This window comes from Corythoichthys intestinalis, chromosome 15 (assembly GCF_030265065.1).
Source record: "Corythoichthys intestinalis isolate RoL2023-P3 chromosome 15, ASM3026506v1, whole genome shotgun sequence".
Classification (NCBI taxonomy): Eukaryota; Metazoa; Chordata; class Actinopteri; order Syngnathiformes; family Syngnathidae; genus Corythoichthys; species Corythoichthys intestinalis.
Window position 1 is genome coordinate 16,447,111 of NC_080409.1, and position 17,317 is coordinate 16,464,427.

The 17,317-nt window shown below is 38.8% G+C and overlaps 2 protein-coding genes across 6 annotated transcripts in view; both read left to right on the forward strand.

Moving 5' to 3' along the window:
- The first annotated feature begins 1,785 nt into the window (after positions 1–1,785).
- On the forward strand, positions 1,786–6,223 carry LOC130931050 (protein CLN8-like). Of its 3 annotated transcripts, none has more exons than XM_057859510.1 (3): positions 1,786–1,937; positions 2,922–3,499; positions 3,576–6,223. In XM_057859510.1, the coding sequence occupies exons 2-3, from the start codon at positions 2,951–2,953 to the stop codon at positions 3,891–3,893; spliced, it is 867 nt and encodes a 288-aa protein (XP_057715493.1). In that variant the 5' UTR covers positions 1,786–1,937; positions 2,922–2,950; the 3' UTR covers positions 3,894–6,223. The 3 variants fall into 3 exon arrangements, with proteins under 3 accessions (XP_057715493.1, XP_057715492.1, XP_057715495.1); XM_057859509.1 differs by lacking the exon at positions 1,786–1,937 and adding an exon at positions 2,331–2,448; XM_057859512.1 differs by lacking the exon at positions 1,786–1,937 and adding an exon at positions 2,459–2,583.
- An 852-nt stretch (positions 6,224–7,075) lies between these two features.
- arhgef10 (Rho guanine nucleotide exchange factor (GEF) 10) overlaps positions 7,076–17,317 on the forward strand; it is a 94,124-nt gene continuing 83,882 nt past the window's right edge. For all 3 annotated transcript variants that reach the window (XM_057859242.1, XM_057859243.1, XM_057859244.1), the window contains exon 1: positions 7,076–7,214. The gene's annotated coding sequence lies outside the window, so the exon portion shown is untranslated. The remainder of the gene's footprint in view (positions 7,215–17,317) is intronic.

Below are 17,317 nucleotides of genomic sequence, written 5' to 3' on the forward strand. Positions count from 1 at the left end.
GTAACGCAGGGATTCTGGGATTGACAAACTAGATCTAACGTCATCGTTGCCACTTGTTATGCTTGTTTTTGATACTTGTTGCTTGCTCTTGTGGGATTGTAATCAATAAATCTAATTTATTCTGCATTTTGTAATCAATAAACATCGTCTATTGAGCTAAAGTGTGCTGGTTGCTGACTCACCGCGGACCCGGAAATTTCGGAAAACACCCTCAGTTCCCCACATACTAAATGCCAAATCTCAATTTTAACTACTTAAGAATATAGGATATACTAGTATATTCAAATTGAAGTTAATGTAAACATTTACTTTTTTCAATAATAAAGATATAAGTAATATACATTCAAAAATAAGTACAAATGACTATATTATGCAGAGTGAAATGGAATATATTTTGAAGATCGCACAAACATTGACTTTTTTTTAAATCATAGGGAAATGAATAAGTAGCCTATCATAAATTAACAAATATAAGTCCAAAGTGCACATTGACAGCTAAGATGTTTGGAACCTCCCCATCAGAGCAAATAAAACTAAATATGATAAATAAGCCTCCTCAACTCTTTCGTTGCTCTTAAAGATTTACATTTTATGTTGCATTGCCCTTTTTTGTCGCATCAGTTCAACAAGCTTTTTTGTTGTTGTTGTTCCAGAAAACATACACATTTGAACCAATCAGAGCTAACCATCTCTGCTGATCACATGTCAGTATGTCAGGCAATTGAACGGATAAATGAGTCCAGGCGTTTTGCTTTGCTGCGTGCATTCGCACATTGACGTGACTCATCATCGTCAGGCTCGGATAACTGCAGCAGCTGGGGAAACCTCCATGCCGTCCGTGGAATAAAATCAATAATAAATATTGGTGGAAACGGATTACGCTTCACAAGCACTTTATTATGCTTGTTGTTAACACTTGTGTATGTAAATCTGATGTTGGTAGTTTGTTTTCTTCTTGGAGCTAAAATGCATGTGTGGCATCTTAGCATTTAAAAAAAAAAAATACATAGTGTTTTGACAGTTGTTGTCATATTTTCGAAATCAAAGCACCGTGTACTGGAACAGCATTCCGGCCTATATCTTATACCGGAACTGCGTTCTGGCCCTGAATCTTATACCGGAACTGCGTTCCTGACCTATCTGGCCCACTTTCACCCCTGTGTTTAACCCTGTCGACTGGAACTTGGACAGTAAGCCGGCACCTGTCTGGAACCAAATCCATGGTGGATCAGGCTGATGCTGGCAAACCCAATGAAAGCTGAGGAGTAACAGAAACGTTGGTTACTTCATATTAAACGAGGCCCATTTATATTTTAATATAATTTTACCTAAGAATTTTTACAAAGACTATAACTAACTGAATCTCCCATGATTTCTTATTACTGTGATTTTAAATTAAAGAAGCACTGTAAATATGGAGGCTGAAAATAAAAAGTGCATTTTCAAAACACAGTGTTGTGTAAAAGCAATTTAAAATCAATAAAGCATGCACCCTGGGCAGACTAAACGGTGGAGTAGCGTTTTGTTATCTGAAATACAACAGTTCCCCGACAGTAGAGGGCAAAAAACAACAACAACAAAACCCAAAATTAATGCATCACTTAGGTTTATGACAAATAAGGCGTCTGAAAATCTTTCAAACTTGAAGAATCGATAGTTCAAAGCGCATGCTCCGTAGCTTCGTCGATTTAAAGGCCTTTTCACACTAGCGTCCGCTCAGAGTGAAGGAGAGAAGAGCGTCCACCGCAATCGCAAAATGGGAGCGGCCTCGTAGCCCGACGTAGACGCTGCCTGTCAGGAAGTGAAAAGCAGCAAGGATATTTAAGCACCAACGCGTTTATTTTTCATTGTTGCACAAGAAAACAGCGACTTCTCCTATTTCAACGAGTCCGGGCATTATATTTGCCTTGTAAAGTTTTACTAGTTTCGGTGAGAAGGTGAATAGTTTTTTTGTTGTTGTCCGTGAACTACATTTCCACACAAACGTACATCGAGACCTAGCCCCTCTGCTAATAGATGCGTTGTTGACGTCAGCGCTGCGGCGCTCTAAAGAAGAGACAAATTCAATCAAACTAGCCGTTCCGCCCAAAATTGCTGTCCACCGCTCACTTTCGTCGAGAGGTCCGCTCCCGCATACACAATGTATGAGTTGCCGCTAGTTTGAAATGGCCATAAAGTTTTTGTGGGGCAAATGGTTCTGTCCTAAAATGGCCGCTAAAGCGAAAACGTCATTCGTTATGACTTGCAGTGCGCAGAAAACATCTAAAGTCTTTTAGATTATATCAATGAACTAGGGCGTGTATAATTTTTTGGGCCAATGGGATATCCAGACATTTAAAAAAGGCGTGACTTCCCTTTGGTTTGGCATCTCACGTGACCAAATTGAAGTCGTATGACATGAGCTCGAGATGTATAAATGTGGACATTTGTGAAACGTTTGTCTTTTACGTAAGTAGTAGAAATATTTTAACTTAATTCTTGAGTTTCTTTGTCACCTTATTGGTTTATAAACATAGTTCTCTTTTACAAATTTTCGATCGCAGCTAGCTTGAGCTTTCGGAGTTTTGACGACCATAGAACATTGTATGTTTTACCGTCTCATGCCAACTCCTCTTTAAACAAAATACGAGCAAGCGTCGCTGCCTGCCGGCAAAGGCATGGGCTTTTTCCAACATCAAAGTGTAAATTCGTTTCCAAAATGCAGTGTGCACTTTTCATTATTTGAGACACGATTTGACAATCCCGCAAAACAATTAAATTAGCGCAATGCCATTGATTACATGCTAGTTATTTGTGTATTCATATATCAATCAAAATGTCAAATTAATTGCAAACACGCTTGAAAAACAGGCGTACACAAGATGAAAACAAAATATAAAACCCACTCTTAACAAAATACATCGCTTTAACATGCCTTGCAGATGTCTGGCACATAATACAGCTGCTGAGTATGGATCCTGGACAGCAACTGCCTCGCTCTGATGCCACGTTCCAGGCCATGGCAGAAAACTATCCATGGGATCTTCGATACCAACTTATTGGCCTTGGTTTTGTCTTTTACGCATCCGTCTTCCTCCTTACTCACCTCCTGTGTACATCACTGTCCTCCACCTACAATGCACTGCAAGCCAAAGAGAAAGTTTTCTGGAACCTTGCAGCCACACGTGCAGTGTTTGGAATCCAGAGTTCAGTAGCTGGTCTCAGAGCGCTTACTCAGGACTCTGAGCTGAGCAGAGACATAGGGACTGGGCAAGAAGACTGGTCGTGGTTCATTATCCTCACAGCCACAGGGTTCTTTGTCTTCGAGAATGCAGCATTTCACACCTACAGTTTGGTGTTTCGGTCACTTGACCTTCCCCTGGCAACTCATCATTTCTTCGCCCTGGCAGGATACGGAATGGCAGTGACGTCAAATTCCAGTGGCCACTTTGTGCCAGTAGTGGTGCTACTACTGGAGATGAGCACACCATTCACCTGCATATCATGGATGCTGCTGAAGGTAAACTCATAAATCATTACTTGTAGTCACACAAAAACAATTACCTAAATATAACCCATTTCTCTCTCCGAGCTAGGCCGGATGGGCAAGCAGTCTTTTTTGGAAAGCCAACCAATGGGTGATGATCCACATGTTCCATTGTCGCATGGTCCTCACCTATTACCTTTGGTGGGTAAGCTATAACAATCGGGGAGAAATCAGCACCCACTTTCCCCTGGCCTTGCGGCTCATCTTTTTCATCGGACTGGCTCTGCTCACCGTTATCATTAATCCATTTTGGACCTACAAGAAGACAATGCAACTGTTCAACCCTGTAGACTGGAACTTTGGCAATAAGCCAGCACCTGGAACCAAACCCATGGCTGATTTTTCTTGCAAACCCCACGTTGATTGAGGACAAGGGGAAATATTTGTTACCTCATTTTATAAAAGGCCCATTTATATTTCAGGATGACCTCACCATTATTTTTTTCAGCAAATGTTTCCTATTTATTTATATACACTTGCTAAAGTAAATTATGACACCATTACCTAGACTCACAGCAGAAGCACAGCTGTACAACCGATTTTTCTCTCCATACTAGGCCTGAACGGCCAGCAGTCTTTTTTTTTTTTGTGTGTGAAGTCAACCATTGACTGGTGCTCCACATGTTCCACTGTCACATGGTCCACAGACTACCTGCACAGGTAAGCTGTAACAATTGGGGAGAAATGAGTAATGACTTCCCCTGGCATCGAGCCTTATCCTTTTCATCAGCTTTGCTCTGTTCATTATTATTATCATTCATCCATTTTTCACTTACCGGAGACCACGCGAGTGTTCAACTCTACCGACTGGAATTTTTTAGCAATACGATGACACCTGGAAACAAAACTATTGAGATCAGGCTGATGTTGCTTTTAAAACCCATGCAACCTGAGAAAGAAAAAATGGCTACCTCATTTTACAGTTGGTCAATTAACACTGTAGGTTGACCTAAGCATTTTTGAAAAAGCTAACTGAATCCCTCGACCATTATATGACAATGCTGTGACTCAACTTCGACTTTAAATTAGTGACGCACAGAAAATTGAGAGCTGAAAATGACCCAAGAGTACATTTTCAGAACGGGTTGTGAAACTGCAACCTTAAGTGATTAAAGCATGCACATTGGGCATGCTAAGCGGTTGGCGTAGGTATTGAAAGCGTTTTTTTTTTTTTTTTTTTGTCAGTGTTTGGCCTTAGGTTCCTCAATGTTGGTTTTGGCCTAGAATTCTGTTCATCTCTCCTTGAAATCCTCCATATCCACTTGTAACACACATTTGTGTTTTTAAAGATGGTAATCTATTGCAGTTGTGCAATAGATAGATGCAGTTGTGAGGAGCAAGTTGACAAAAAGTATGAACATGGAAATGTTTTTTTTTTATTTAATTTTTTTATGCAGTGTAAGTGTTAATTAGAAACCGTGCTTTTAATGGGCAATGTACTGTATGTTGAGCTCTTTAGTTATTTAGCTTTTGGAAATAACATATTTACTGTTATGAAATATTGAGTGGTTACAAATGTACCCAAAAATATAATCTTTCTGAAGATGTGAGGGGTAAAACCTGAGAACAACATATAACAATCCAGTACTTTGACAGCATTGATGTTACCTACAGTAATTTATTAAACTTATTGTAGCCTCTCACCACATCTTAGATAACTGAGTCCTAACCAGATTGGGCAACATTTGAATGATGCATTACAAAAGCAAAACAAATTCTTGCTTGGAATATTATCTGTATAATTAAGCACAGTGTTAATGTTTATCATTGCACAACATTACCAGTTTAGTGTTTGTGTGTTTGTCTTTCTGCGTTCAAATTAAAGAGATGTAATTTGACAAAACTAAACGAGAGTTGATGCAAAATGACCACAAAGTGTTTTTCAATACAGGCCTGGTTAGCTTTTGTTATAACTGTTGTGCACTTAAAAAAGGTCAAGGTCCTGTCAATGCTATGTTGTACGATGTATTTATTTTCAACTCCATGAGCAGATTGTAGGAAGAAAAAGGGGGTTCCTATGTATGTAAAGTGGATACAGTAGTTCTAATAACCTGTTTTTTTATTTACCTTCTTTATCATCCAATTAATTCACCTCATAGATGGATAGGTCAACCCAGAGCTTCTTTTTGGGTGTTATCCAGGACAAAATACAGTTTGGTATGCGTGCAGTACATTCAAGAAAACCATGCACTGTCAATAACGTGTAAATTCGCAAAAAAGTATGTCAAGGAATTTATAATAAAGACCTCTCAGTCAATATGTGCTTAAGTGTAGAAATTACACTACGAGAATTTAATGCTGAGGGTAAAATTTGAGGCTGTAACTTCAGTCAAATGAATGTTCTAATTTTAAATGAATTTAAAACTTTTTTTTCACGATGAAAATGAAAAACGACCTACTTTAGCATCTACTTTTACTTTTATGCAGCTGTATCGTGATTTTCGGAACTTACGTGTACACTTAGACTACTTCCACTTTCTTTTACTTTTCATGTTGACTATTGTCACAAATGTATTTACATCAAATGGTGTTGAACTTGCAGTGTTCTTCACAGAGCATATGAACACATTCAGAAATTGTGTTAAGGGTGATGAAGAAAGATTTGCCAGCAAAGTTTGTGCATTCTGAATTCACGTGTCACATTTTGTATGGTGCAATGTGTTGGAATGGAGTTAACAAATAAAATTTCTTTTGGCAGCGTGGCAACTATGTTTTCCCTTTTGGCTTTATCACATTTAATCAACGAGTATTTCCACCACTATATAACTACATAAGGTTTAGCCTACTTTAATAATGGACAACAAAAAATGTTTTTAAACAGTTAACCCTGTAAATACAAATATGACCCATTCATTTGTGCTATCTCAGTTGTAAATAACGCTATTGTATGGGCTTGAGCTGAGACTGCAGTGGAGATAGATTAAATGTACCTTCTACCATCAAGTGGAAAACTATTAAAATGTGCTACCTGTAACGACAGTGCAAAAGTGCATACCCAGTGGCATACCAAGGCCCCCCATTTTTTTGGCATGTTACCGAGTCGATAAAAACAAAACATACATTTAAAAAAAAATACATTAATAGTTTTCAAACTGATTACATGACTTAAGATAATTTCCCTCCGAAAACCTTATCTGTAACGGCATGTTTTTGGGACTCAAAGAAGGCTTATGTGAAATGATAGTAAAAATAATCCTAAAAAATTTCAGGATGAAACAATGAATGTACGTATGCATTTTAGGAAATTTATATTTTGTAGAACAATATGATAATGTAAATCTGAATAATGTATATTTTAACTACCTACTCTTAAATTCAATCCATAGACTGTAAAATAAAATATATAAATACTGTACATTCCAAAATCATCTCGAGGCAGCGGTGCTATGGGTAGCCACCTCACAAGTCACGTGGACACATTCCAGTCCTCCCGGAGAGGAAGACGTTGCTGTTGATTGACATTTTATCTCCGCCAATGGGCGCATTCCCAACTGGTCTGATGACCAATCAGATGCTACCATTGGATGATGAGGGTTTTCCTCAGGATGGAGCCAGTTTGCATCGAAGTGAGGCAAGTTAAGAAGGACACTTGGCGAAAGTATTGATGTCTAGTTGCTAATGTCCAACATTGCTTGTAACAGGTACAGGATTACGCCATAGGGAGCAGCTTGATTAAAGTCCTGAAATGGTGAGTGTAAAACGCTTTGTATTGTTTTTGACAAAGTTTTATAGATACAGTACGCCCAAATCAAAATAATTTAAATGTGCTAAATTTAAGTTAAGGTGATAGGAAACGCGCTGTGTCCACTTACTGTGCTTGGGAATCTAAAGTTGGCGTGTTGGGACACGGAGAGAACGTGGCGCCTCAGGTTGTCAAGTTGCCAATGCTGTCCAATAACATTACTCATTGTCAACGTGTCCGAATACTATACAGTTGTGTTCCCCCCCCCCCCCCCCCCCCCCAGCTCGAAGTAATTCATTCACCACCATGTCCCAAGTAAATCTACAGCAGTAGAGCATTGTAATATCTGATTCTCTGTCAGTTTGCTCTTTATTTGGCGTCTGAAATTCAGTAGTTCTATCTGGCTCAAACGTTGCATCTTAACACTGATAATATGCAACTGCAAATTAAACCTAGAAAATATTAGCTCCAGAGGTACCTGAGTTTTCTAGACTCAGAAACATCTCTTATAAAGATAAATAGCTCTCTGAAAAATTTCCACAGACAATACAATAGAACTAAAATACAGGGAGTTCTCAGGATCAGCAGCACCTCTTGTAAAGGTAAATAAAAAGTTAGATAATAGCTTCCTGAATTTTGTCACAATGAATAAAATAAAATTTCAATGTAGCTGAAATAATTTAAATTGAGTTTTGGTTGGATTAAAAAGAAGGCAGATACAGATATACGTCAAATTTCCAAATATTGGCATAAATCACCAGTTTGGTTAATAGTCAATATTTGGATAACTATATACTATATTTGCTCGTATTTCTTAGTCTGCAAAGATTGGATTTAGATTCAAAGGGGCTTCGATTGATTTCTGATCTCATATACACAAAATTAACAAAATCAATTATATTTAACCTCAAGCCAGTGGCGTAATAAATCAGATCCGGGCCCGGACGCAATGAATACGATCAGGGCCTGTTGAGCCAAGTGGGGGTGGGGCAGAGTTTAATGCCAGCTGACTGTGATAGGTACGCCCGCTTAAACACACTAATAAAGCTCAGTGCATTGTCAGGCATGCTTTTTACACCCTCTTCTCGTCCACCCAGGCCCTATAGGGGCCAGGGTGCAGCTGTACTGCCTACACACCCCCAAGCTCCGCCTCTGCCTCAAGCAATAAACGATATAAAGCAATTTTCTTCTTATTGACAATTTTTTTGCTGAAACATTTCAGACAATTGAGCGCAAAGGAGACTATTCACCAAAAATTCGGTGACCTAAATGTGACTGAATGTGAGGTTTTGGTTTTGGTCCAAAACCTTTTTTTTCTTCTCCGAAATAACATCAAGGAAACCAGAGGTTTTTCATTGTGAGACTACAGAGTGAAAACATGAAACTATTGGAGTCTGTCAGTTAATGTTTCTATTTGGAGCCTGTCTATCTCATAGACTCACAGACCTATGTACTATAAGGAGCAATAATTAATGTGAGAATAAAGAAGCAACCTTACTAGTGCGAGACAATGCCTCAGTTTATTATATTAATGAGCGGAGGAACAGACATCAATGTGATAAAGCAGAGAAGCTGCAGTACTTACAACAACAATAATAATAATAATAATATTACGTCAAGCTACAGTACTTACAACAATAATAATAATAATATTACGTCAAGAAGTAAAACGGGCTTTTCTGGAGGTTGTATACATGTATATTATTATTTGATATATAGTGGGTCAAGTTAATGGTTTTATTTTGTATTTATCGATCTTATTTTTTTGTTACCGTTTTGCATTGTTGAAATGTCAAAACCAGATAAATATCAAATATTTTTGTAATTGTAAGCATTAAAAATCCAACAAAAAAATGATAATAAATAACAAAAAATAAAAATCTGAATAATTACCTTAATTGTGTGTTTAAAAATTTAAAAAATGAATATGGAAATACTTTAAATAATAATTAGTTTCAGTTTCGGCTTTCGACCTCTGTTTCAGTCAAAACTTTTCATTTCGATGCATCCCGAGTGAAAAGCTTTTGTCTTAACAAAACAGTACATCTAAAAGACGAAGATGCTGGTTGATGTTTTGCTTTTGGGTTGATTCAATTCGATTAGGGCTGCAGCTATCGAATATTTTAGTAATCGAGTAATCGACTGAAAATTCTATCGATTAATCGAGTAATCGGATAAAACAAATATATTTTTAGGTGAAGAGCAATTATAAATATACATGAGAAAACAAGACATTTCATCTAATCTTGAACCATTTTCAGTCAATCAATGTCTTTATTTTCGATGTATATTGTTGAAAACAGTCAACAATTGCATCTCAGATGTAACTAGAATTAAAAAAAAAAAAAGACTAATTCACTGCTTTCACTCAAAAAACTTGTAGATCTTATTTAAAAAAAAAATATATATATATATACATATATCTTACCTAAAAATGCCGTTACACTTGATAACACACATCACTTAAAAGTTAGGATTTTTTCCCACGTGTTTCAATTGAATTTCTCTTTGTGTCAAGCCATTTTGAAGTTCTAGTTAAGTTTTAAGTTAGTCTAAACTGTAAGTCCTGATAGGATTTTGTGTTTTTGCAGTGTTCAAAAAAAAATGTATGATACAGACTGTATTGGAGCACATTAGGGACCAGTGCTACTTTGTGTTTTATCCAGCAATGACTACTGAGCTAAAATTGATAGTTAGCATGATTAAGTTTTTATTTTACACCCTCATCACTCCACAATGCTATGTTATGTTAAAGCCTGTATGTAAGACACGTTAGCCACGCATCGACAGTGGTCATAATTAATAGAAACCTAGCCCTCCGCAGGGCTAACGTTACGTGAGCTAGTAGCGACAGTAACGTTAATCTTATTTATTAGCGTTTAGCGCTTTTTATTAGCGTTTAGCGCTGTACTGCTTTAAGATGGCGGCTTTTTACTAACGCTGCCCAGCCGCCGCCGAGTCTGTGTTTTAGCATCTAGTTCAACATACATGTGATCTCTATGAGACCCTACCTGTACCAACGTAGCATCGTGCGGGCTAGTATTTAGCAACGTCGGCGTCGTTTGTGGCGGCTGTCGGCTGCAGTAAGTTTTTTTTCCCCTTCTTCCTCTCCGCACGTGACAGCGCGTGGCCCCGCATTAAAAGTAGTCCGAGCAAAACGTGACGCTTAGAGCTGTCAAAATAAACGATTACTCGGGGTGAATAAAATTACTCGGATCAGTTTTTAAACTCGAGTTACTCGAGTTGCTCGAGTACTCGTTTCAGCTCTAAATTCGATACTTGCTTAAACAGTCGATATATCGATCCAGTTCAAATTATTGTTACACCCTTAGTAGTTACTCTAATTATATTAATATACACTACCGTTCAAAAGTCTGGGGTCGCTTAGACCCCAGACATTTGAAACGTAGTGTATCATATGGGATTTTTCATTATGTACACTACGGTACAAAGGTTTGGGGTCACTTAGACCCCAAACTTTTGAACGGTAGTGTATATCATGCTTATTAAAATCCAAATTGTCACCTGCTACACCTACATTTAATCAGAAAGTTGTCTTTCCTGCTAAATCTTTCAGAGCTGATACAGCCATGCCAACAATATATTCAAGTAGTCATGCATAGCATTCCTGAGTTCAGGCTGCCTAGAACCAGTCATCTGGAATGTATGTCTTCTCAGGTAGTCTAAACAAAAATGACACACATTTCCACACTTTATGAGTATTTAAACTATAAATGTCATCATTTCTCAAAGATTGTATCAACGTTATAGTGGTACTGAAGCTTGGTCTGCTACCATTAGCCATTCATGTTTACGCCTCATAGACTGTTGTAGGAGTCTCCACATTGAATTTGTTTAGCAAATCGCCATGGTGGCTTGGCTGACACTACAGTACAAATGTTTTTCCTCCCCCCTCTGTCAACATCTTGAGTGAGCTCTTTGGGGAATACAAAAAGGCAGGTACATTTTCCCTCTTTTGTTCAGATTCCCCCTTGCACTCTGAGCTGAGTTTTAACTTTTTTTTTTTTGGACATTAATGGTGTTAATCAGTAAATTCATGATGACACAATAACGATCCTTTGGACAGCGATACAATATTTGCTGACATCACAGTCTGCCTCGATTCGATTGATTTAATATAATAATATTCACACATTTAACACATTCACATTACTTACGTGAAATTGAACTCTGCAATTTTTAAGCTTTTTCTTTTTTTTAATACACATGCATCCATTTTGCAATGGAGGATTTTGCAGCCTTTTGAAGTTCTCATACTGTTTTTTTTTTTTTTTCATTAGCAGCAGCTACTTGTCTGATTGCTACTTTAATGAATGTATGCAGGTTTCCCTGTAAAACAAGTCTGAATCAAATAATTTGTCTAAAGGTGTTTTCACATTTTACTTCATTTATAGATTTTTTGCATGCAAGGACAACCTCAGTGCTTGCCCATATTTACAGGGTGACCCAAAAAAAACTTTACACTCAGTTGACTGCTTGTTTAAAAGCCATTGAAACATATCTAAATAGGTTGTCATGCTTAAGTGATTCATTAAGGTCACTCAATGCAGCTGGTAATCTCTCGTCTCTATAATTCCTGTGCTTCTGCTGAAAATGAAGAAAACTTTAGCTCTACCTGAATTGCTGCGTGCCGGTCTGACACCTACTGAGATTGCAGCAAATCTGAGAATATCCAGATGTGCAGTCTACAAAGTTAAAGAGAAGCTGAAAGATACTGGAACACCCTCACGAAAACCTGGGTTTGGAAGTGCCGATCTGTGCGGACCAAAAAGTTGATTGACAAGGTGATATATGGCCACCCCAGAGTCCAGATCTCAATCCCCTGGATTATAGCATATGGGCAACTGTGGAGGACAGTGCCTGTAAGAAGCCACAAACTTCTGTGGCAGCCTTGGAGAGGTCCATTGTTAGATCTTGGGAAAAGATGACAGCATCCTACATAAAGAAGACCTGTCAAGCGTTCTGCAGGCGCCTGGAGGCTGTTGTGACACTTAAGGGAGGACACATTGAAAAATAGAGTGTACTGTACATGTTCTTTACAAAAATGTATAATTTGTGATTAAATTCTAATTCTAAGATGAATAAACATGGCATTTAAGTTGTATTATGGCAGTGTAAACTTTTTTTTGGGTCACCCTGTAGAAGTGTTTGCAAAGCAGTATATAGCAGAGGTGGGAATCTTTGGGCACCTAACAGTTCGATTATGGCTACGATTTGATTATAAATCGATTATTGATGACACCCACCAACCCCTCAAGCTATTAGCTGCTTTTAATGTTTCGTACATTACCGTATTTTTCACACTATAAGTCGCAGTTTTTTTTCATAGTTTGGCTGGGGTACGACTTATAGTCAGGAGCGACTTATGTGTGAAATTATTAACACATTATGATATCATTTCACATGTTATTTTGGTGTTTTGGAGTGACACTGATGGTTTGGTCAACTTCTTAGCATGTTCTTTATGCTATAGTTATCTTAATAATTCTTAATAGCTACAGTATGGCCACGTTCGCGTTCTGCCTTTGGCAATGTGTGTTCAATTGTATTGACTTTTTTAAGTGCAAATGCATGCTTTAAGTTTGTGGCACTTTCACGCCCAAGTGGGGGCGCACTCGCACTTGTTTACGCGAAGAAGAGCGCTCAGACGCCAGAAGAAGACGGACAGCTACGCAGCGAGAGAGAGAGAGAGAGAGAGAGAGAGAGAGAGAAACATGGCTGCGAACCTAACGTTCATTGTTTATGCTTGTAAAATATCTCTACACAGGCAACGCCTGTGTGTATCTTTTCTGTTGTTTTTGTGTTTTCTGCCCACGATCGGACACTAAGAGCCAGGTGTGTGGTTGTTTGAATGATGTGCTAATGTTAGCGAACGCATGCTAACCATTTGTGTCATTGCTGTAATAGCAGCTAATTATAATTTTTTTTACGTTGATGCAAACCTGTTTGGTATCGAGGACGAAATTGATTTGTACTATTTCTATTTTTAGTTTCACTCTTCAAATGGTGGTGTCATAACGACGGCCAAAATAAAGTCAGCAAACTATACGGACGGCCAGCATCGTCATTTGGGAGTTTAGCTCGCTGTATACCCAGGACCGAGCTGTAGCGTCCTGGTGAGGATACAGCCATGCCTTAGTACTATTAGCCAGTGAAAAAGTGCTTGTAGGAGTCTCAAACACAACTTATGTAGAATGTTGTGTGGGCTGAATCAAGTATTCCACAAAAACGTTACAAGACTGTACTGGTCTTCAAAAAGTGCAACAATTTTCACTGCACCCCAAGTAAATAGCTAGCTCTATTCATTCTGATCTGGAATGCACATTCTCAGCCACCACTAGATGAGTAAAGGCCAAGGAACACAACTTCCTGTGGACATCATCATAAGCACTCTGCCCATTTGTTGTAAAATGAGGCTTTATGGCCAGCTATATAACAAAACGTCTTCAGCATTACTCAATTTTATGTGTACTTCTGATTACAGATGTCCCCGATCTGGTCACGTATCGGAAATCGGGCCAATCGAGCCATTTTTCAGAGGATGGGAATTGGGTGAAAAGGATTGGGTTTTAATTTAATTAAAAAAGTTAGATATAAATATATATAACAACTTTTTGGGGGGGAGGGGGCTAAAAAAATAACAAATTAATCCAAAAATACCATGGCATTGCCCAAAAAAACCAAAAATATATACCTTTTATACTCCCGGAAAAAGCGAAAGAAGTACTGTAAACAGCCTCAATAGGAGAACGTTCTGGAAGCTAACACAGGAACTTAATGGGTAGCTGCTAGAGTGGTAATTTCTGCTGTGTGGAAATATTTTACCATCGAACGTGGAGATGCAACAACTTGCAATGTGTGTAAAGTGGGCGTTTTGTGCAATGGAAAGGATAGATATTCGTTTAGGGCAACATACACACACATACATACATATTAAGCCTGAACGATATATCGTTTAAACATCGCCATTGCGATGTGCGCATGTGCAATAGTCCCATCGCAAGGACGTGTGATAGTTATTAAAAAAAAAAAAAAAAAATTAATCTCCAAACTTTTCTTCTGCTTCATGCGCTCCAAACAGCCTACCTCTCTCCTTTCCTCCCTCTCCCAGCTCTTTGTTCCTTAGTCACTGTGGCACTTGCCTATTAAAGTTAACGATGTTGACAGATGGTTGTTTGATCTTGCCAGAGAAGCGTACTTCACATCCGCCGCATACGTCAATCATAGTTTAACTTGTTAAGTAGTTGCTGCACAAGGAAGCGCGCACTGGAATGAATGTGTGTGTGTGTGTGTGTGTGGGGGGGGGGGGTTGACAGTTCGAAGCAGCCGGACACGTTGTGTTGTGGCAATAAACGCCAGAAGTGATCTCGAGGAGTTTGTAATTTCTTCATGTCACTCCAGAGTCACGGCCAAGGTAGGTAAACAGAAGCATTTAATAAAGCCAAGCATTTTTCGACTACAGAACTTTATTCTTGTTTGAGAATGATTCTGTGGGACAGTTATGTTTAAAACTGATCTTAATTATTACATTTTTTCAAAATCGCAATATATCGCAAACCCCCCGAATATCGCAACAATATTTTTTTCCAATATGGTTCAGGGCTAGTTTTACCTCATTATCGGTATAAAAGACACCAGTCCACAACTCAGTCAGTCACACTCCAAACTCCATAATGGCCAAGACCAAAGAGCTGTCGAAGGACACCAGAGACAAAATTGTAGACGTGCACCAGGCGGGGAAGACTGAATCTGCAATACGTAAAACGCTTGGTGTAAAGAAATCAACTGTGGGAGCAATTATTAGAAAATAGAAGACATACAAGACCACTGATAATCTCCGTCGATCTGGGGCTCCATGCAAGATCTCACACTGTGGCATCAAAATGATAACAAGAACGGTGAGCAAAAATCCCAGAACCACACGGGGGGACCCAGTGAATGACCTACAGAGAGCTGGGACCACAGTAACGAGGGCTGCTATCAGTAACACAATGCGCCGCCAGGGACTCAAATCCTGCACTGCCATATGTGTCCCCCTGCTGAAGCCAGTACACGTCCAGGCCCGTCTGCGGTTCGCTAAAGAGTATTTGGATGATCCAGAAGAGGACTGGGAGAATATATTATAGTCAGATGAAACCAAAATAGAACTTTTTGGTAGAAACACAGGTCCTCATGTTTGGAGGAGAAAGAATACTGAATTGCATCCGAAGAACACCATACCCACTGTGAAGCATGGGGGTGGAAACATCATGCTTTGGGGCTGTTTTTCTGCAAAGGGACCAGGACAACTTATCTGTGTAAAGGAAAGAATGAATGGGACCGTGTATCGAGAGATTTTGAGTGAAAATCTCCTTCCATCTCCTTCCATCAGCAAGGGCATTGAAGATGAGACGTGGCTGGGTCTTTCAGCATGACAATGATCCCAAACACACAGCCATGGCAATAAAGGAGTGGCTTCGTAAGAAGCATTTCAAGGTCCTGGAGTGGCCTAGCCAGTCTCCAGATCTCAACCCCTTAGAAAATCTGTGGAGGGAGTTGGAAGTCCGTGTTGCCCAACGACAGCCCCAAAACATCACTGCTCTAGAGGAGATCTGCATGGAGCAATGGGCCAAAATACCAGCAGCAGTGTGTGACAAGCTTGTGAGGAGTTACAGAAAACGTTTGGCCTCCGTTATTGCCAACGAGGGGTACATAACAAAGTATTGAGATGAACTTTTGGTATTGACGAAATACTTATTTTCCATCATGATTTGGAAATAAATTCTTTAAAAATCAAACAATGTGATTTTTCTGGGTTTTTTCCACATTCTGTCTCTCATGGTTGAGGTTTACCCATGTTGACAATTACAGGCCTCTCTAATATTTTCAAGTGGGAGAACTTGCACATGTGTGTATATATATATATATATATATATATATATATATATATATATATATATATTAGGGCTGTCAAATGATTAAAATTTTTAATCGAGTTAAATCACAGCTTAAAAATTAATTAATCGTAATTAATTGCAATTAATCGCAATTCAAACCATCTCTAAAATATGCCATATTTTTCTGTAAACTATTGTTGGAATGGAAAGATAAGACAAGACGGATATATACATTAAACATACTGTACATAAGTACTGTATTTGTTTATTATAACAATAAATCCACAAGACGGCATTAACATTCTTTCTGTGAAAGGGATCCACGGATAGAAAGACTTATAATTCTTAAAAGAAAAATGAGAGTAAAAGTTATAGTAATTTTGATAGTTTGTATATTGTGACTAAATATTGGAATCTAGTGTATTTGTTGAGCTAAACTTAATGTTTGAATAGAGTATTATTTTGCATAGCTATTTTGATCGGGAATGCCAGATCTCTTTATTTTATTTTTGAGAGATAGGAATATTATTTTTGTTGTGCTTTCACTAAATGATACTGTAGCGACTTAAATGTTCTTAACTGCCCAAATGCATGATGGGAATTTGAGCAACCATGAGTCACAGTGGTTGCTGCAAATGGTATATCTTCTCTGCATTGAGTATAATGCATGGTGTTAAGAAAAAGAACATCTTCAGTTATTCTTCCCCATGTCGCTTGCCACAATAGTTATAACAGTTGTGGAACCGGTACCACCGCTTAATCCATGAAATAGCGCGGCTCCAATAAATGCCTGCGTTACCAATTCGCCCTTCTTGGTAATTGGCGGTGCTGTGGACCGGCGATTCATGTTGGCTCGTTGTCATTGGTTGACTCGATTCGTCCGATTTTCTCCTGAGGAAGACGGTGGCGTACATATAAACACCGAGAGGCGTTGGATGGCTTTTTGTGGGTACTTTTATTAACAAAACAAAAGCATGTGGGGGACGCAGCACTTGAGCCTGAGCTAACTGCGCACTTTCTCTACTCCCTCGCTCCCTCTTTCGCTTGACCACTTTCTTCCTCACTGCTCAATCTGACAATGCCGGTCACAATGAAAATAACAGCGGCACCCGCCAACACCTGCGTTCACTCCACTTGCTTGTCTCTGCCCTTAGCTCTCAATATACTTCAAACGGCACCATTGTAGTCTGTTCGCGGCAATGCTTGAGTAGG

Coding starts and splice junctions, on each gene's coding strand:
- LOC130931050 (XM_057859510.1), top strand. CDS start 2,951: ATGGATCCTGGACAGCAACTGCCTCGCTCTGATGCCACGTTCCAGGCC. Junction 3,500..3,575: donor TATCATGGATGCTGCTGAAG/GTAAACTCATAA, acceptor TCTCCGAGCTAG/GCCGGATGGGCAAGCAGTCT.